This window comes from Mytilus californianus, unplaced genomic scaffold (genome assembly GCF_021869535.1).
Source record: "Mytilus californianus isolate M0D057914Y unplaced genomic scaffold, xbMytCali1.0.p SCAF_6, whole genome shotgun sequence".
Classification (NCBI taxonomy): domain Eukaryota; kingdom Metazoa; phylum Mollusca; class Bivalvia; order Mytilida; family Mytilidae; genus Mytilus; species Mytilus californianus.
The window spans coordinates 43,799,856-43,822,372 of NW_026262712.1; the positions used below are offsets into that span (position 1 = coordinate 43,799,856).

The 22,517-nt window shown below is 33.1% G+C and overlaps 1 protein-coding gene across 1 annotated transcript; it reads right to left on the reverse strand.

Moving 5' to 3' along the window:
* Positions 1-407: 407 nt before the first annotated feature.
* LOC127705414 (acidic phospholipase A2 2-like) lies at positions 408-18,967 on the reverse strand. Its single transcript, XM_052209718.1, has 6 exons — positions 18,834-18,967; positions 11,686-11,708; positions 11,253-11,301; positions 7,509-7,659; positions 3,479-3,597; positions 408-1,327 (listed from the first exon to the last, which is right to left on the reverse strand). The coding sequence occupies exons 2-6, from the start codon at positions 11,698-11,700 to the stop codon at positions 1,203-1,205; spliced, it is 459 nt and encodes a 152-aa protein (XP_052065678.1). The 5' UTR covers positions 11,701-11,708; positions 18,834-18,967; the 3' UTR covers positions 408-1,202.
* Between the last annotated feature and the right edge of the window lie 3,550 nt (positions 18,968-22,517).

Genomic DNA, 22,517 nt, shown 5'->3' on the forward strand with positions numbered 1-22,517 from the left:
CATCATATTTCGAAATTTTGATACGCTCCCTCTATTTTTTTAGTCAGCGTATAAGTATCATGTTAAAAAAAATTAGAAAAGAAAAAAAAAAGTCATTATCAACAAACAAAGGACAAAGGGAAACAGATGCCATATTTAAAAAAAAATTAAACGTAAAAGGAATCAACTATTTCACAATTTTCAACGCCTCTATTTTCCCTTATGCACATCCAAAATCATAAATCATTGAATTTCTTCATATTTTGACATTATGATACGTGTTCAATTTGATCCTCATTGACAATTGTCAATTTTCTGCCGGAGACCGTTTTTCTCTTCGAATACTTCGGCTTCTTTTGCCGATTCAAACTAACTGTTATGATAAAACCAAGGTGGCTTGGAATACCACCATGAGCAAAACAAACAAATTGTGATGCACATTTATTAATTTCTACAAAAGTTATTCTTCGATACAAGAATTAAAAAAAAATACAGGCTTGCTTCAAAAGTGTCCTCGACATCAATGCTAAAGAACAAATATATTCATATAACCATTCATTCATATATAAAAATTATATATATAAAACGTCTAGATTAAAATTATATATATATATATATACATACAAACTGTAAAAATCGTTCTTTGAAAATAAACAGTGACACTTGTATTACATGTTTAGTTCTAAACATATTTAGGATTACGTTTAATATCTAAACACACAAACCGTACACATATCTTGAATGTAAACACTGTGGAGTGTGTTTTAGAATTAAAATGTTCATGACTAAAACAATAATTCCTAAGCTAAACACGAACCTTAACACAATCATAAACACTTATTCAACCTAAATATGTTGAGAAATGAGACATGCTCAGACCTAAAAAAAAAAGGTGCACTAAAAAGATGTGTTTAGGATTGTGTTTAGGATCTAAACACCATTTTTATAGTGTTGATAATCGTCTGGTGTTATTGATTAGGTGATTAGCCATATAAGTTAAAACGATTAAAAAAGTATACATTTTGGGGTAATACTTTCAAAAAGTACACCAAAACATCGCGATTGGTTAAAAACGTCCTAAACAATTGAACCTCAACTAATGGTGTGACGTTATTTTAACAAAGATCGGTAATAGTTAATGAGTAATCGAATTATAATATATTAAACAACTATGCTAACAACAGGGTAACAATTTAAAAAAAATGTAATTTCTTTGTTCTGTCTTAGCACCTTGCTGTTACATTTACATTATAGTTGTCATCGTTGTACTCCTCAATGTGGTCATGAATACAATCTACATATAGCTTGTCACACATGCACACATCCCAATCACAGGAACCAGCTTCGTCTGAAATAAAAAAAAAGCTAAGCTAGAGAAAAAAAAAACGCCCAGTGCTCAAAAATTTTCAAACAGCTTTCCTACATTTCAACGCTTTTAGGTGGAATTCGTTTGCTTAAAAATTAATCAATTTAAAACTTTAATAAGCTCATTGAATATTTTTTTTATCGGTCCTTACATTTTTTTTTATAACATAAATAATCTAGATATGTATTGCTTTACAGTTAAGGACAATATGTGGACCAACATCGGGTCTATGATAGAATTTTTTTTTTACATTTCGCAAGGTCATGCGTTTTTAACCTTGACTGTTTATTTGGTCTATAAACTAAATCCGTTGGATACTGATTGGTTTTTTGAAAATAATTTATTCATTAGTTGTGATTGGCTTTCAACTAACTTTAAGTAACTGCAAATACTCTTAGATTGGTACTTTGTGTATTTTGTTAATTTGTCTTTTTCTTAGTTTGTTTTTTTTTTTTTTGTGGTTCGTGCTCATCTGATTAATTTTTAGGAAATTATTTTTCCAATGTTTTGTTTCTGTCATGCCATTAATGACATCCATTATATAGTAGTGTTGTTGTAGCGAAACTCTAGACATGTTAAACTAAGGACTTTTCAATTGGTATTTGCTGCTTTGCCACAAATTAATACGTATATAGGAGTTAGAGAAAATTCTAGTTTCCTTAGAAGCAGAATTATTTATGTGGGTATGGTGGTAAAAGTTCATGCATACTGTTACATTATGATTGATCTAGTACGTTTAGAATCCAACTGAGTGTGTCGGAGGGCTTGGTGGCCGAGTGGTGTAAGTAGTTCAACTACTGTATCACATGCCTAGATAAGGATTGTCAGTTTTCGAAAGTCGGTGGTTTTCTCCAGGCACTCCGGGTTCCTCAACCAATAAAAACTGACCGCCATTATTTAGCCAATAGTACTGAAAGTGGCGGTAAACACCAACAATCAATCAATCAGTATGTCGGTTTAGTACAAAGCTATGTAACATATCGCGTTATCACGATTATGTGTGATATTTGTTACTGGACGATAAGTAGTCAATAATCAATCAAGCAAACAAGCAACACATGATACTTGGTTTTTATTTGTTTTGTGTCGTATCAATTTTTCAAACCAAACATCAAGCAAGGGTGACAACACAGAGGTACAAACAGGCCAATAAAGTAAACATGACATATAGTTTCAAACTCCTTTCGAAAGAGGAAAGCCATTTTTTACCTAGCAAATGTTATACACATTGTACTCATCAGCATTTTAAAACAAATTAACAACTTGAACTGTGAGCAAAGTAACTCATAGTGTAATGATACCCTGGTACAGTATAAGTATTTGGTTAACAGGAAATTGATGTGCAATGAATGTGAAAAACGCATCACACGGTATAACATGCTAAAAGGAATATTAACATCGAACTTTAGGATGGTCTGTTTCGTAGTTCTTGAGAGAGAGAGAAAAACGACGACAATTTCATACATAGCAATTATGTGAAGGAATATACAAGTATTCAGTAAATAGTAAGTCGATAAAAGATGAATATTAAAACGCATCATACAGTATATCCTGAAGCCTGATACCGAATTCAGGACTCCCATACAATCATGTATTTGTATTTTCAAAGCAAATGCGACGTAAGTATCAGCATGTGTGAACATAAACAGGTATCCAGTAAACAGAAAATTGATGAATAATGAACACTAAAACGCATATCGCAGTGTATCAAGGCTGATATGCCAAGTTCCAGGACGTTCTAATTAGTAGTTAGTGAGAAAAATTACATGAGATGGACGGACGGACATACAGTGGTAAAACAGTATACCACCTCCTCCTTCCTTTGGAGAAAAGGTATGCTGATTTGGATAAACAAATTTAACATAACAATTTTCGTAATTATAAATGTAGATGTACCCTAAAGAGTCCAAAATAATTAATATTTAAATGATTTTCTGGAAATTTTGGGGTTTATTTTTTTTATCTTAGACAATCAAAAGCCTACAAGCAATTGAGCGCTTAGCAGGGAAAAAACACATCATTGACCTTATAAGTTAGTGATTTGAATATTGAAGGCTGTGTTGCCTCGTTTCATCAGAATTCTCTATATGATCATTAAAAAAAAGAATATGTAATTCATCACACTATTTATACCTGTACATTCCACTATCTTGTCAGAAATAATGTAATCATAACCAGTCCATTTAGGATGCCACCAGCATTTGCCTTCAGCTTCAACATTACCATAGCAATTATCATGTACTTGACAACAACTGCAAGTAAAACAAATAGCATAGTACTGTTACAGATAAGTTATATTTAGCTCTACAATTCATTAATTTAAACAAAACAAAAAATAAACCTAGGTAGAACTGTTTTAGACGACTAATGCCTATGTGTCCACTTTCATATATATATATATATATATATATATAAAAATTGCGGTTTTTACCCAACGCAATCATAGGTTTGAACGTTGTTTTCAATTTAGACTTGTTTATATTTTTTCGTTTGGGCTTGTATTATATTTGCCTTCGGGTTTATATGATCCGTTCATCCTATTTTGACTCCTCAAAATTCAAGAGTCTATCCTAAATTGAGGTAAATTGTATGGCTTTCCAAATACCGTTTCGATCCCTAACATCACTGAAGAGACATTAATTGTCGAAATCCGGATATGGTGTACAAAAACCTTTGCACCTTTTGTTTGCGGTATACCATCTTTTACGCAAGTTTATTGTTTTCTGTTTAGTATTAAATTTATAATTAAGATCCATTTATTATATCGGTGATCCGTTTATTTGGCAATCGCCAATGGCAGTCAGCAGGGTTTAAGAACATTTGTTGTTCGACCTGTTAGTCAAATGCGTTTTGTTAAAATATACTTTTTCACTTTTTTGGTCTTTTGGAAAATATTGTTTGTGCTGTATTAAGACCCCTCTAACAAGAAATTTGTTTTGCATGCACACGTATAAAAATTGCGGTTTTTACCCAATGCAATCATAGGTTTGAACGTTGTTTTCAATTTAGACTTGTATATATATATATAGTCTGAATAATAGTCAACGATTTTTCCCACGAGGGATATATATATATATATATAGTCTGAATAATAGTCAACGATTTTTCCCACGAGGGATATATATATATATATAGTCTGAATAATAGTCAACGATTTTTCCCACGAGGGCGCTGGATCGTTACGAGTAACGATACACGTACACAATAAATAATTATATAAACGCCTAAAAAGTGTACACAACAACACCAATAACAAAAAAAGGAACTATAAATGTAATTATTTATAAATATTTCGGATAACAGATATCCTTCATCAGTAAATATGATTGGGATGTTGAATGAATCATATATCAGTCTACTTAGATTAAACTATACCAATCTTGAAATTTATACAATAAAAATGTCAAACCGAACATCAGGTAAGACGCTTGCACAATTCTAAATATGTGTTAAACACGACATAGGTTGTATGACTAATTACAACAGAGAGTTCAAATATATGCTTTAAATAAAAATAATAATGTGCGATATGAACTAGCAAAATTCTAAAGCTTTAACGGTTACGACAGTTATGATGTTACAAGAACGATTGCGTCAATAAGAATTCCAAATAAACAGCACTGAACGATCTAAATTTGTAAATATTCCAAATTTGACAACGGTAGAGTAGTTGAAACAGAGTCTGCGTATTTAAACATCGCAAACAAACGGCCGTTAAAATATAATAATAAATTTTGACTAAGGTTAATTAGTTGAACGTGGCTTGGTACTTTTACATCCCTCAAAAAATTAAGCAATTTAAATTGGTATATTCAACAGATTTATTTTAGAGATGAGTAAGGTAAAGAAATAGAAACAGAGACTGTAATAAAAAGTAATATAACCCAAATGTGAAGCACTGCATGGAGTCGAACAACATCTTTTCATTTATCCCATTTGGTGCCAAAGTTGTTAATTTTCTTATCCAAAATCTTTCCCGAGTGAGTCTATCCTCCCTAGACCAAGCAGAGTTGTGGTCAATGATTGTAATGGTCAGTCGATTGAGATCTGCCTTAGTGTGGCCAGGGGATCTCAAATGTCGACTGAGAGGGAGGTCTGGCTTGCATTGGTAGTCGCTACGATGACCGTTCGTTCGTTTTTGAAACGGCTGTTCTGACTCGCCAACATACTGTTTACCACATTTACACTGTAGGAGATACACAACATTTGTAGTCTTGCAATTAACATTGCAAAATATGGTGTATTCTGTACCAAAGGAGTGACTGTTAAAAGTCTGGGTAACCAGTATTTGTTTGCAAGTCAGACATCGTTTGTTTCCGCAACCCTTGCAAGAGCCCACAGACGACCATCGTAGCGACTACCAATGCAAGCCAGACCTCCCTCTCAGTCGACATTTGAGATCCCCTGGCCACACTAAGGCAGATCGCAATCGACTGACCATTACATTCATTGACCAATCTAGGGAGGATAGACTCACTCGGGAAAGATTTTGGATAAGAAAATTAACAACTTTGGCACCAAATGGGATAAATGAAAAGATGGTAGTTCGACTCCATGCAGTCCTTCACATTTGGGTTATATAACTTTTTATTACAGTCTCTGTTTCTATTTCTTTACCTTACTCATCTCTAAAATAAATCTGTTGAATATACCAATTTAAATTGCTTAATTTTTTTGAGGGATGTAAAAGTACCAAGCCACGTTCAACTAGTTAACCTTAGTCAAAATTTATTATTATATTTTAATTTTGTTTTAACAGAACTTTTAAAAAATCGAAAAAGAACTTATGTCAATAAATAAACAAATCACCAGTTTCATCAAAATTGTTCAAAGCATTTTTGAGTAATCGTCAGGAAACTGAAAAATCCCCCATTTTTTATGAATAAAATCCCATAACTCGGAAACGTAAAATCAAAAGGGAGCCTACGTCAATAGATATAAACAATTCACCAAAGTTTCATGAAAATTGGTTAAAGCTTTTTTTTAGTTTTGTGCGACATATTGACGACGGATGCACGGACGGACGGACGGACGGACAATGGTATACCATAATACGTCCCATAAAAAAACTATGTCAAAGAATAACAACGTTTTATTCCGCACCCAAAATGTCCCAAAACATCGTTTATTTTTATCCTGAGGCTAAAGTCACATGAAGGTCATGATGTGGCACGTCAACCTAATGGTAGTTCACCTCCCTGCAGTATACTATAATTCAATGTCAAAAGATTGAATAGCTATGAACCGGAAAATGCTGTACATTAATGAGAACAGGAGAAAAAAAAAATACTACTAAAACATAATATCTCTCGTCTTTGTTTTTTTTTTCTCTGTTAAAAAACTCATATTCGATTACCAACCCAACTGAATAAAAGAAATTAATCCCACTCAGCGATTTGGCAACTTCAAATTATGACAGATCTAAGATTTTGTCTTAAAACTTTTTGTAAGGTTTGATTATATTTGTTGACAAACATTTACCCAAATGCTCATTATCAACATTGATTAAATCTATTATTCATATGGGTAAGTTCTATGAATTTATAATTTAGTGAAAGTTTCCACACATTGTGATGGCCTGGTTTGACAGAGGTATTTTGGATTTTTTTATTGCATAGTTTATATTTACGGAACCCTGCTGGTCGCCTACATAGTAAGAGTTACGTTTTTTTTTTAATCTACCATTAGAGATCTAAATGTCAGCGCTGTACTGATTGATTGTTGTCTGTTGAACGTTCAGTTGCAAATATTTCGTGCATATTAAGGAAGAAAACACATTAAAAATGAATACAAAAGATAGGTTCTGCTTAGTTGATCGACACAGAGAAAATAATGTATGCTGGATAGGGGCAGACATAGGGACAGATGCTTCAATTAAACAACATGCAGAACCCTCAAAAGTCACACGAGCCCTTGGATTACATTTTTCGTATTCAGATTCGTTATGGCTGCGTACTTAGAAATCCCGCATAGCATGTATTTTACCGCTTGATAAGAAAACTCCAGACCTGGTCACCATACTTTTAATATACTTGATATTCCAGTACTAGAGATTTAAAATCCAGTGTTGAAGATGGATATGACATTATACAAACAATGTGTAACATATTTGGATATCTTGAATGTGCAGGTTTTATTTTAAATTTGTTATTGTTCTACTAACCTGTCAATATTGTCAACTGGTATACCATAACCATGGTATCCACAATAACAGCCATAGTCTAGAACGCTAGCTGATATACCCAATCCAAAAATGTCAATCATCTGGTACGATAAATTCCACCAAGCCTTCTTAGTGATAGTACCCCGTCTTTCTGAAATAAGTAATATATTGACACTATTTTTAAACATGCAATTCAATTCGCAGTTTCAAAATCGTAAGTGCTTTGGACATTTTCTGTGTTCTTAAATCATCACGTCATTGTTTGAATTTAATTGTTTTTGGCGTTATTAGCAATTTATAATTGAATTATCATTGATTAGACCACCTGTCCAACATTTTTAGACAATTACTACTTGTGTTTGATTTTATACTGCAACTGGAACACTTCCTGTTTTCTTTATCTACCATATATTGTTACAACTTAATATTCCGTGTCACGTCACTTATCTTCACCATTTTGGGTTATTTAGGGATGACAAATAAGTTTTATTTTTGTGTTAACATTTTCATCGCAACAAGACTTAGTTTAGCTATTTTTGGCTGCAGTATAATAACCATTTTACACAAAATGTAGATTAATATCAGAAAAGTATCATCTTTTCCATATTCGGTACTAAACTGTTAAAGAGCTGGGTAAACCTCGCCCTTCCCAAGTTTTTAATCCTAAAACAAAAGCTGATATTTTTCTGACTTTGACCTAAATTACCTTGAAACATGATAGTGTCGAAAACACCTTCAAACTGATCTCCGATAAGAATGTATACATAAGAAGGCATAGATGAACACGGTATATTTAAAAGTTTATACAAAGAGAAAATTACAGAATTTTTTTAGCCAATTCCTCTGGCGTTTTTTTTTTTTTTTTTTTTTTTATTCTACTTCAGATAAATGTATTTCTAGAACCAATTTACAACGATACATAGAAGGTTACAATACCTGCAATGCTGAAGTTCATTCTTGCATCAGTTTTGTTTTTTAATCCCTAAGTTTTTGTTGCCGTTTTTTTTTTTTTTTTTTTTTTGTAAAAAGTATTGACTAAACCACAATTTCTATGCACTCACACTTAAACGTCCCTTTAATACTATAAAAAAAAAAGCAATCAAATTTTATAGGTTTGTTCAAATATTAAAAAACGGAAAACTCGAGTGAAATGATTTTAAATTTTTTCTTTTTTCGACTGAATTTGCACGCTTTTCAGCAAAATACCATCAGGAGAGTTCGATAGCAAATTTGATGTCACGTCTGTTGGCTTCTAAAATACAATATAAGATAAATATCAGAAAAATATTAAGTTTATTTTTGTTTCAGGCGAAGAAATTGGGGGAAAGGCGAGGTTTATTGAGGGTTTCTGACATTGACCTACTATTGTTTTTATAATGCAGCTTAATATTGCTACAATTATAATAAAGAAAATGTTAACATCAAAATAAAACTTATTTTCTATCCCTAAAGGAACCCAAAATTGTGACGAAACACTGACGTGACAATGCACAAAATATCTATTTGGTAGATAAACTGATAAAGACAACAGGAATTGTTCTAGATGCATAAATCTATATATAAAGCAAGACGTCATCACATATTGAAAGACAGTGGTTGGTTATCATGTTTAACTTGTTTAATACTAATGCCCAAGTTCAAGTGACAGTATGTGAAAATACATAAACGGAATATTTTATTAACTGGGGTTTCTGAAGGAAAACTTCAGTTATTAATTTGGTGAAGTACGGCGGGCGGGCGGCTGTCGACACTTTACGTTCAATAACTTATGAACCGTTCAACCAATGCTTTTCAGAGTTTAACATGTTGCTACTAATGACAACATGGAGGTCAAGTTTGATATTGACGATTTTCTTTTTTAACGTTCAGGGGTTACGGTCATTGGTATATTGGAAAATGGCACTATATGTCGTTTCCGTTCAATTACTTATGAAACCTTCTACCAATGGTTTTCAAATTATAATATGGTATAACAGATGACGAAATTGAGGTCAAGTTCAATACTAATGAATTTCACTATACCGTTCAGGAGTTATGGTCCTTAATCTATTGGAATATGGCACTTTATGTCGTTATCTTGAAACTACGTATGAATCACTTGACCATAGCTTTGAAATTTAAATATGTTGTTACTGATGAAAAAATTGAGAGCAAGCTTGATGTTGATTATTTACGCTTTTTGCCGACCAGGAGTTATGGTCCTTGATAGATTTGAAATTTGTACTTGATGTCGTTTCCCTGCACCTACTGATGAACCAACAGAATGTGGCAGGTCAAAAACCTGAAAGCGCTTTTCAAAATACAGAAACCCACTTCCTGTTAATTTAACAGCTTATTCCTAGTTTTAATATATATATTCTTACTTTTCATGAGTATATACATTCGGTTTTAGTCATAAAATATAAAGTACAAGAAGCTTACGTGCTGGACATGCAGTCACAATGATGCACAAGAAGCATACCTGCTTTACTCAAAGTCACAATGAGGCACAATAAGCTTACATGCTGGACTTGAAGTCACAATTGGCACAATAAGCTTACATGATAAAGGTCACGCGTACGCGTACGCGTGAACAAGAAGTTTACCTGCTGGACCTAAAGTTACAATCATGCACAAGAAGCTTACCTGCCAGACCTGAAGTCACAATCATGCACAAGAAGCTAACCTTCTGGACCTGAACTCACAATCATGCACAAGAAGCTTACCTGCTAGACCTGAATCACAATCATGCAATAGAAGCTTACCTGCTGGACCTGAAATCACAATCATGCACAAGAAGCTTACCTTCTGGACCTGAAGTTACAATCAATCACAAGAAGCTTGCCTGCTGGACCTGAAGTGACAAGAATGCACAAGAAGCTTGTCTGCCAGACTTGAAGTCACAATCAAGCACAAGAAGCTTACCTGCTGCACCTTAAGTCACAATCATGCACAAAAAGCTTGTCTGCTAGACCTGAAGTCACAATCATGCAATAGAAACTTACCTGCTGGACCTGAAGTCACAATCATGCACAAGAAGCTTACCTTCTGGACCTGAAGTTACAATCAAGCACAAGAAGCTTGCCTGCTGGACCTGACGTCACTATCATGCACAAGAAGCTTACCTGCTATACCTGAAGTCACAATCATGCAATAGAAGCTTACCTGCTGGATCTGAAGTCACAATCATGCACAAGAAGCTTACCTTCTGGACCTGAAGTTACAATCAAGCACAAGAAGCTTGCCTGAAGGACCTGAAGTCACAAAAATGCACAAGAAGCTGGTCTGCCAGACTTGAAGTCACAATCAAGCACAAGAAGCTTACCTGCTGCACCTTAAGTCACAATCATGCACAAAAAGCTTGACTGCAGGACCTGAAGTCATAACCAAGCACAAGAAGCTTGTCTGCTGCAACTAAAGTCACAATCATTCACACGAAGCTTACCTGGTGGACCTGAAGTCACAATCATGCACAAGAAACTAACCTGCTGGACCTGAAGTCACAATCATTCACAAGAAGCTTACTTTCTGGACCTGAAGTCACAATCATGCACAAGAAGCTTAATTGCTGGACTTGAAGTCACAATCATATACACGAAGCTTACCTGCTGGACGTGAAGTCACAATCATGCACAAGAAGCTTACCTGCTTCACCTGAAGTCACAATCATTCACAAGAAGCTTACTTGCTGGACCTGAAGTCACAATCATGCACAAGAAGCTTACCTGCTGGACCTGAAGTCACAATCATGCACAAGAAGCTTACCTGCTGGACTTGAAGTCACAATCATGCACAATACACATGCAGCAACATACTAAAATGCAAAGCATTAACAAAAATTGCAAATTACTCATATGAACATATAAAAACCCAGAGATTGAATTACAGTGTTACATTCTGAACGAAATGTTACCATTTAAAAAATCAATTATTATGTTTAGTACAAATTACGAGAGAGAATAACAAGACAAAGAAACAAATTAGAAAGGAGACAAGTCTCGCTACCTGGTAATATATCCTTCCTTGCATGAATCTATTTTGCGCATTGAAGTCATTTATGAAATTAAGGCGGTTGTTGAATTAAAGAAGCGGCAAAGGAAATGCCACTGGTTTGATTAACACAATTCATTGATAATAAAATCTGTTTTATTTGAATAATGTAAAGAATAATAAAGTACTAGGTATATTTTGTACTTACACGCAAGAGAACCATGTTTCAGACTAAAAAAGAAGAGAAATGAACTTCAACAAATTATTAATTTTGTTTAAACTCGACGCGTACTTCTGTGGTGTCATTTTTTATTTTTTTATTTTTTTATATAATATATAAATTTTATCATAAATATTGGCTGTTGGCTTGATTGTTCTAGATTGGCTTCTTAAAATTGGCTGCCAGCTTGTGTCCGGTGAAAATATTGTATAATTTTTTTTTCCAAATGCTTGTTGTCAATAGAGCATTATATGAATATGAAAAATATGGAGATATTAATTGATATAGTTCAGCAATAATATTAATGTTTGGTGTGAATATGTTCACTCTTTTATCATTTCAAGTATTCTAACACCGCGATTATGTATGATCAACCGTAATGCTTACGTTTAGTTTAATGTTTTTTTTGTATTATTGTACGGGTACACATGTAACTGAACAGTCATATATATGATGCATGAAATGCTGTAAAATTTGTGGGATAGCAAGGGCTCTGGGCTCCGTGCTTCATCCAACTTTTTTCGTTGGGATCTAGACTTTGAATTAAGGGCTACAGGCTTCAATAAGCAATGTTTTTGTGCTCCGGGCTATTCTGAATGCTACATATTAGGAAAGTACAGAAAGGATGTTGCATCAAGAGAGGCGAAAGATACCATAGGGACATTCAAACTCATAGTCGGAAATAAACTGACAACTCCATGACAAATAAAGAAAAAGACCAACAGACAAACAACAGTACACTAAACACAACATAGAAAACTAGACTGAGCCACACGACCTCCACCAAAACCGGGGGTGATCTCACTTGCTCCGGAAGAGTAATCATGTCCTGATGCACATGTGACACGTGAGCTTCGGGCTGCAACGTAACTGTGGAGAAAATACTATAACCCCAGTTTAAACGTTTGAGTGACATATGTTACATGCATAGCAAGGACGATAACATGTTGATTTATTATGAATGACGTGTAATTTCAAAAACAGGATAATTTGTGGTAGATTTTTGTTATTTTTGCATTTAACTCCGCCCAAGCCGTTGCTAGGGGCCGTCTTCAACTTGTCGCGAGATAAGAGTTTTTTTTGGCTCCGACTTAAAGGCCTCACTGTGACTTTGAGATGAAGAACAGTAATAAAAGAGCTGTGACTTTGATTTGTGTGTGTGTGTTGTTTTTTTTCTTTTGTTTTTTTGCTGTGTATGTACTGATTTTGTGTTTTGTGTCATGAATGGATACCCCATATCCTTTGTTTTTTCTATTGTATAAGAAAAGTAAAACATCAGACGTACGGTAAAAGCAAAACTATAAATCAATATCATATAACAATTAAACAAAGTAACACATGTAAATTTAAAATATATTAACAACGGCACAGTCCACTGCAAAGTCTAAAACATTGACGACACTATGTCCATATTAAATCGTTTGGAAATCTTCATAGTCCATTTCGTATAAAAAGTCGTTTTTTAAACCAATGTTTAAATGAATGACAGCAATTGATTAACATAGATATCTGATCTTATAAGTTAGACAACCGCCTCGGTGGTCTCGTTGTAGCGTGTTCGCATCGAGTGCAAGAGATCGTGGGTTCGAACCCCGGCTGGGTCATACGAAATACTTTAAAATTGGTATTTACTGTCTCTCTGCTAAGCACGCAGCATTAAGGAGGAGGAGCAAAGACTCGTCGGCTCGGAGTCAGAATAATGTGTCCGGGTAAGGTGACACGTCTTCCTGTGAACTGTTACCTTGTGAACTTGCACGTCAAAAATCCGGATCAGTGTGTCGGTTTAGTACAAAGCAGGGTTAATATTCATATAACATTAACATGTTCTCGTCCTGAATATGCATATTAATTTGCCGCTGGACGTTAAGGTGCCATCCTTTATCATTATAAGTTGGACTATTTTTACGTACTAAGCTTAAGACAACTTTTGAAAAAATGTATTTACTCTTAAACGTTTTTTTTTTTTTTTTTGGGGGGGGGGGGGGGGCCAAATTGAACTTCAAATGAATTACAACGTATGAATTTTAGAAAATAATGACAATTTTTTAAATGTAACACCATAACAACTTACCGAATAATTATGAAATAAAGCCCACAAAATGTACAGCATGACACGATTATGAACCATGCAATGTACAAGACCGAAATGCTGAACCGCATTTTCATCATGATTTCACCAGGTACATTGTAACAGTATACAGGAAGACATATCACCTCATTCGGACACATTTGCTCATTGTTGAAGGCCGTGCGGTGACCTATAGTTTTTAATTTCTGTGTCATTTTGGTCTCTTGTGGAGAGCTGTCTCGTTGGCAATTATACCACATCTTCTTATTTTTATATATAACTCTGACTCACAGCCGACAAGTCATTACTCGTAAATATCGCGTGTTTAGCGGAGAACCAGAATATACCAGTTTTGAAGTCTTTGTTTTGATCCGACCGGAAAACAAACTCACGACCTTGAGCACTCCAGGTGAGCTCACTATTACAAAATGCCATGCGCAGAGCGGAGAAGCAGTAAATACATTTTTGAAATTCCTGTTTTGACCTGATCGGACGAACTCATGAACTCCATGTAAGCACGCTACCATATAATAAGATCGCTGAAAAGGTTTTATTCCGAAAGACTTCGCGTTATCGATAAAAAAAAAAAAAACGTTGTGCTATTGTTGCCAAAATTTTTGTTTTAAAAGTGATAAAAAAATAATCCACAACATTAAACTATAAACCAACTTAATAAATACGAGAAGTTAAGGAAACTCCTTTTACGTAAATTCGACCGAGGATTTTTTTCATATTTGACCGATATTTTGTTTTTTGACAAGGCTGAAGTTCGTTGACTCACTATTCAGTATTCACTTTTCACTATTCAAAATTCTTGAATAGTGAACTGTGTTTTGTTTTCACTATTCACTATTCAAGTTTATTCAAATCGAATAATTTTTATATCGACTTGTTCTGTTTTGTGTAATAATTGTGTTAACCCTTGAATCCCCAAATTGCGTGTTTATCCTATATATTATTAGAAAGCTTATAGACTGGGCATCAAAAGCTATGTAGTGAATATAGTGCACAGATCCGGTTTAAGGGGATGTATTTTTTAACTACCAAGCACGTTTCGATCGAGTTTTGGATCCTTGAATCCCCTAATTTCAGGTATATCCTATATATCCCAAGAAAGCTTATAGACTGGGCAACAGAAGCTAAGTAGTGAATATAGTACACAGATCCAGTTTAAGTCGTTATGTAACGCTCGAATACCGAAAACAGTCGACCTAAGAAAAAAGACATCACCATACACGTGCACGTATCGATCGAGTTTTGAACACTTGAATCCCCTACTTACGGGTACATGTATATCCTATATATCATAAGAAATATTATAGACTGGGCAGCAACAGCTAGTTTTAGAGGTTATGGAGCGCCCGAATACCAAAAACGACCGAAACTATGAAAAAAAAATTCACCAAACATATTTTGATCGACTGTCGGACCCTTGAATCCCCTAATTACAGGTATATCCTATATATTATTAGAAAGCCTATATATTTGGGAACAAAACGTATAGAGTTTTGAACCTTGAACCCCCTAATTACAGGTATATCCTATATATTCTCAGAAAGCTTATAGACTAGACAACAAAAGCTACATATGGAGTGAATATAGTTCACAGATCCGATTAAAGGGGTTATGGAGCGCCCGAATACCGAAAACGGCCGAACCTAAGAAAAAATACACCACCATGCACGTTTCGGTCGAGTTTTGAACCCTTGAATGCCCTAATTACAGGTATATCCTATATATCTTAAGAAAGCTTATAGACTGGGCAGTAAGAGCTTTGCAGTGAATATAGTGCACAGATCCGATTAAATAGGTTATGGAGCGCCCGAATACCGACAACGGCCGAACCTAAGAAAAAATGCATCCCCTTAAACCGGATCTGTGCACTATATTCACTACATAGCTTTTGTTGCCCAGTCTATAAGCTTTCTTATGATATATAGGATATACCTGTAATTAAGGGATTCAAGGGTTCAAAACTCAATCGAAACTTGCATGCTGGTGTCTTTTTTCTTAGGTTCGGTCGTTTTCGGTATTCGGGCGCTCCATAACACAGATCTCCTGTTTGTTAGTGATATTATTAGACTAGAAAACATCCTAGTATTTTATACGAAACTTTCACTACTTCTGTTTATTACTTCTTAGCCTTTCTTATATTTCTATGTTTTCATGTATAAAATGTTAATATATTTAATTTGTAATTGCGATTGAGAAAAAAATTATTGGCACTTTGAGACATAATAATTCGTTTGCCCTCCCCTGACACAAGGTATACCGTTTAGCCGTCGGATCTAATTAAGTGTGGACATCCCGATAGAGGAATGATAGCGGAAACGAATTCTCACTTTAATGAATCAAAGTTGGACCCTCCTCCCCTCCCACAAATCTGAAAAATACGTAACAAATTAAGTGCGACAGTTGTACCGTAAGCTTCTAGATATGCATAAAATGTATAATGTATCATTGACCGAAGTGGATATTATATGCAATCGATAAAAATGAAGTGCAATTTTAAGTCAAAAATAAATAATTTTAGATGAAAGGGGGAGGGCAAAAAAAAAATATCCTGTCTCTTTATACCTTAATACTATAATACTAGGCCTCAACGTTTTCAGCTGATAAAATTTGAATCGAATTAAACCAATTATTACACAAACTGATAAGTTATTCGATTCGAATAAACTTGAATAGTGAATAATGGAAAAAAACACAGTTCACTATTCATGAATTTTGAATAGTGAAAAGTGAATAGTGAACGTACTTCCTCCCGGTTGTTTTTGTTGTTTTCAAGATAATACTTAATTTCTTTGCACAATAATGGACAAGAAAGGATATGGCGTATCCGTCCATGTCACAAAATCAGTAACAATGTTTGGTTTAAATTGATTTAGTTTAAAAGACCTTTAAAAAGTTTACTTTGGACGACGAAAGAGGTTTAATTTCCTTGTTTGTCAGAATCAGAATATATTACACAGATAGAGATAGATGGTAAAGGCTAACCCGAACAACACACCTATCTTTTTAACATAACATTTCCATATAAACCACCGTACAAAAATGTATCTGCTTCTTCCGTCAACCAAGGGAAAGGGGGGGGGGGGGGGGGGGGTCAAATGAAAATCTTTCCCTCATTATTGATTATTGAACATTAGAAAAATTAGTACTTTCAACATCTTATTGATAATTACCTTTTATGATAACACCTATTATTTTCCTTATATAATTTATTTGTAAAATTAAAATTAGTAATTGCAACATCGTATAGTGACAATTACCTTTTATGATGACACATACAAATTTCCTTGAATTATTATATATTAGTAAAATTAGTAATTGCAACATCTTAGTGATAATTACCTTTTATGATGACAACTATTAATTTCCTTACTATTTGAAATGAAGAAGCAAAAAAAAAAATTTTGCATTACCCCCTTTGAAACAATTTGAAAATTTGAAATTATAAAACCTGAGCCGAAGATCAAGTGTTTAAAGTATTTTAAGATGTATTTAAAAGATAATAGGTTAACCGCATGATATCAAATATGACCTGCTTTGCATTTACGTTATTTATTTAATATATATATATTTGTCACTCATGCATAATTTAAAATTATTTTTCATTTAAAAGTATTAATAATGTTGTTTTTACGAAACTTCATCGTATGTTCAACTTTTTACTTTAAAAGAATTTAATGTTCGATTCGGTTCTTTAGCAAAACTTCATTGGGGGTTCAACTTTTTACCTTAACAGACTTTTATGTTTGATTCGGTTCTTTCACGAAATTACCTTTACCGTGCGTTCAACTTTTGAATTCACAAGAAATTTACGTTCGTACTTATTGATACAGGGTTTATACTTATTGAAACTACTGCGTAGATATATTCAACGTTGTAATTTTTTTATATATATAAAATCACATTTGAAAAACATATTTATTTATTTTTTCATTCCACAAAGAAGGATGAAAGTAAAATAATCTGCATATTAACATAATTAAATTTCTGAATTTTGAATTTGTATGCCATTAATGTTGTTGTCATCATGGTCATAATTATAAAAAAAACTTTCTAAGTAACAAAAAGCATATAGATAAAACATTAAACAACCACGGACGAGGTTCCGGAATCGAGACGGGCGCATGCTGATAAAATGTGGGATTAAACATCCTCTCTCCTGTTTGATTTTGGTCAATGGTTTAACAAACAGGTAAATTTTGTACATACGTTGCCAAATACTATAAAGGACCTTCACCACGGACGGCCTCTATTACATGACACACCTATTGTAGCTATTGATAATTAGCTCTCGTCCTGAACATGCATGAACTATTTGCCAGTGTATGTTAAGCAACCAACTATCAATCATTCAGAACAATACATGCACATACATGTATGTGCAATGCACGACAGATTTCAGTCTTACTGCATTAAACTATCAATAAGCAAATCATACCTCATCTCCTTATTTTTAAAAGGATGTTATTCGTAAAATACAAGATGCAATATTATAATTTGCAACAGACCAACATACTCCGTTAATCGAGTGTTATAAATGATCACTCCTTAAACTAAGTTATATAGATGTGTAACCCATTTCGGACATAATATAACAAAACTGACCTTCCCTGACCTTTTGTAAACATCGTAATGTTGCGAGCTTAGGGGATGAAAGGAAAACAAAGGCGAAAGATACAAAAAAAAAACAACATCAAACTCATAAGTCGAAAGTAAACTGACAACGCCATGACAAAAAAAAAAACACGAAAAAAAAAAACCAAAAAGACAAAAGTATAAAAAACACAACATAGAAAACAAAAGACTTTGCAACACGAACCTCACCAAAAACTAAGAGAACTTTCCAATTTAAAAGCATTTAGTTCGATGCAGCCATGTTTCGAACTCGTGTCCACCCGCAGAAGGAGTGAGCAACGAGACAACCAAGGCTGTTCCTGTTTAGTTATAGTGTTATAATGCAGCTGTAAAAGGATAGGAATACAATTTATTTTCTTCATTTTTTTTTTAAATTAAAAATTAACAAACTCAATAGTATATTCTATTATAATTAACATACCTATTATGTGACAGGACACTACTTGCTGCAATGGTTTATGGTTACGATCTGAGCGAGTTGGTTATTCTTCAGTTTTTAAATTTTTAAGTGAAAGTGCGTTCGTTTGATTTAATTCCCGCATCTTTATATCAAGATAAGACCTGCATAATTATGATATTTTTAATATTTTTATGAAACGAAAAGACATAACAGTGCAATCAAAATACAAATTTCTTATGAAATAAACAGGATCTGTGTAGGCGAATCTTCACGTATCAATAAACATAGGGGTAATATTCATAATTGTTTGCAATTAACACGAAAAATGCTATTAAGTAAAGTATTATTCAATAGAATTAACACCTGTAAACAACCATTTAAATCGTCATCCATCAGATTCACGTTATAAAATTAAATGATGATATGGATAAATTTAAAGTTCAGATACCTCAAGTAGACGAGTGATGTTCTTTATTTTGGACATTTATTAAAAGTACTTTGTCTCGTTTTACTATTTTTTTTTTTTTTTTAAATGAAATGCAATGTTTGAGTAGGAGTTCTGGTGTAGATTTAAAGTACAACACTTTTATTAAACCATGCAGGGGTCTACATCAACTCTGCGTGTATTCATTGTATGATTTGTTTATTTTTGTACAAATGTAATAAATATGATACAGAAAAGTTTCCGTTTTCAAGGTTTTGTTCAAATAGACACGTACTATCCGTAGGAGGTCTGGTTGTACTTTAAAATGCTTTAACTCAATAATTAGACTAATATTAACTTACAACAGTGAAATATTGTATATGGATATATATTAATCCTTTGATAAAACGTCAATTAGAAGAGATAAAACAAGTGGCTTTCTTTAAAAAAAGAAAAGCAACACGTGAACCAGAGACAGCTGACCGATCACCAAAAAAAATGTTTCTGAATTTTTTTTGGCTTTAGATTTGAAATAATTGACTAAATAGAATAAGGAACTGGTGATGTTAAAACACCTTTATTCAAAATGTGTAATTTTGTGTAGATTCTTACACAAGTCAATTAAACATGTTAAAAGCGATGTTGCATTTTAGTTGAAAATAGAAAAGTGTATACAGCTACTATATGAATTTACCTTTTAAGGCTTGACTATTTCATTTATTACTTGGAAGTGTACATCAGTTTTTCTTAGTGTTTAATATGTATACCGATTCCTAATCCTATTCCAATTCTTAGTTTCTGCAAACCGAATGTCTAATGCAAATTGCACAGATAAATCGCAATATAAATTTAACACAAATAATCTGGATGCATTTATTTTATCTGTCATATCTTCATATCTTGTTTCCTTGATGGCTTCAATTAATCTTATACTCATTATTGAAGCTGTCGTCTGTACTCATGGTAGATGTTTTATTGAGAAATTGAAAGTCCAATTACCATATGAATTGTAACTTTGTGGCATGCAACTTATAAGAATATTTAGTCTACAAAAGACTCATCAGTGACGCTCGAATAAAAAAAATGTTAAAAGGCCAAATAAAGTACGAAGTTGAAGAGCATTGAAGACCCAAAATTTCGAAACAAAGGTTTTGCCATATAGTAATCTATTTATTCCTTTGGAAGAAAATCCTTAGTATTTCGAAAATTTCAAAGTTTATAATAGGACAGTCACTCAAAAAAAAAAGAAAAAGAAAAGAGAAACAGTTAGAGGTCAGAATACCTTTACTTATGATGACCATGATTCAATGTCACATGTCCAGCTCTTACTGCCGTATCCTGAATTAAGATAAGAAATGCGAAAATTCTTAACTTTAACTACATGTAACTTATGTGTACGCATCACTGATAATTGGTGCTCATATGTTGCATATAATTTTCATAAATGTATTCACTGTTCAGACATGTCGGACATAATATAACATTATACATTATATTCTATTAAATGACAGATTTAGTCTCAGTTTAAACTTAATCATGTTAATAATGTTAATGGCTATTTTCTTGGTCTGTTAGTGTTAATGAAATTAAATATTTTGACAGAAATATTGTTTTGTTTAATTATAATTATGTTTTCCGACCTAAGATAAATATTTATAACAGAAATACCGTTTTGTTAATTTTCTTCTTGCTTTCCTGTGATTGAAGTACATAATGTCACGTGGTAAACATTTAGAAATAATCAGTTCATTCTGAGACATAATATATTAGTATACTATTCCAGGTTTATTGTCACAATGCACATTAGCACGTTGTATTAAATACTACACACACAACACGCACAGGGGCCGTGTCAAAGCATGAATTATATAGTTGCGTTAAAATTAAACTTGATATTTTATAAACATTCTGATTATTACAATGTCACGTGGTAGCCTATCCATAGAGGGACCGTATCAAAGACATAAAGAACTACCTGTATAGATGATCGAATCTTTTCGAGAAGTTCTGAGAATCTTGTTTCCGAGGATATCGAATGGCCCGTAGAAGCTTCCAAAACTCACTCACCCTCAGGGGGTTCACGCAAAAAAAAAAGTAGACGCTCTTAATGTAACCAGATTGTTTTGGTCGTATAATAAAATAAACACCTCAGGATCAATGGATTCGTTTTATTGTGTAATATAAGAAATGACCCTGCAATACAAATACAAATAATAAATACAAAGAAAGATAACTCTATTCATTCTAGGTGACAATACCTAAAATACAATACTCAAATACTTCCTACTGGACAACTATGGTTTTCCATGTTATTTACTTACAAATCTATTTACATAGAATGTTAATCATGAGAAATATTGTTCTCATCATAAATTACACATCTTAACATTTAACATATTGTATTCTACCAAATATTCTTCTGATAGTCATTTATGGGTCATTCCATTCAAATTACTAACAACATTGAATTAGTACACATAAAGCAAAGCGTACAGTAACATAACACAATAAGCTTATTAAAACAAATATTATAGCCATGCTCAAGACAAATGTTAAGCACAAAAACACACATATAAACAGAATACACAACCTACCATGTATGAGGTACATAGGTCCTGTATTTACAATATGGAATCTTCTACATGATATACTAACAGTATGGTTCAAATATCTGTAATAAAAATATTATCATAACTATTTGTGTTTATAGTTTACGTATCAAATTATCAAATCATTTAATAGTTTAAAATATGTCTTAACATACAAATTACTATTTTATATCTTTACTATTACTTCTTTTCACTAAACTGAGTAATTCATATAATTTTACTGTTTATGGCTTAAATACTTACAAAATGATTTGTTTGACTGTGTCAATTTAGTTAAACTGATTTAAACAATATTTAATATACTTTTATATGTTTTAATCTATTTTATACACCTTTTACTCTGAAATCATTCATTCTGACCATTCATACCAAATCATCTATACAATCTATTCATATCAGTATTTTAGTATGAATGTGACATATTAAGTAGAGAAAACTGACCTGATAATGGAATCAAAGATGTCCACAAATATAAATATATCAAAGCAAACAACACACAACTATACAATTCAAAGTATGAGTAAATTCTGACTTAACAATAGAATTTCCCTCCAAAATGACCATATGACTAAATTAGCCAATTATCACAAAGAAGAAAAAGTTTCACAATACAAACTAGTAAAACCCAGAGAGTAAACAAATAATCAATATATCAAAACTCACTGAGCCATG

What these genes read in the sequence shown, in the direction of transcription:
- LOC127705414 (XM_052209718.1), bottom strand. An exon ending in CCAGTTGACAATATTGACAG is followed by an intron (nt 3,598 to 7,508) that starts GTTAGTAGAACA and finishes TTTTACTTGCAG; the next exon opens with TTGTTGTCAAGTACATGATA. An exon ending in CAAGATAGTGGAATGTACAG is followed by an intron (nt 1,328 to 3,478) that starts GTATAAATAGTG and finishes TTTTTATTTCAG; the next exon opens with ACGAAGCTGGTTCCTGTGAT.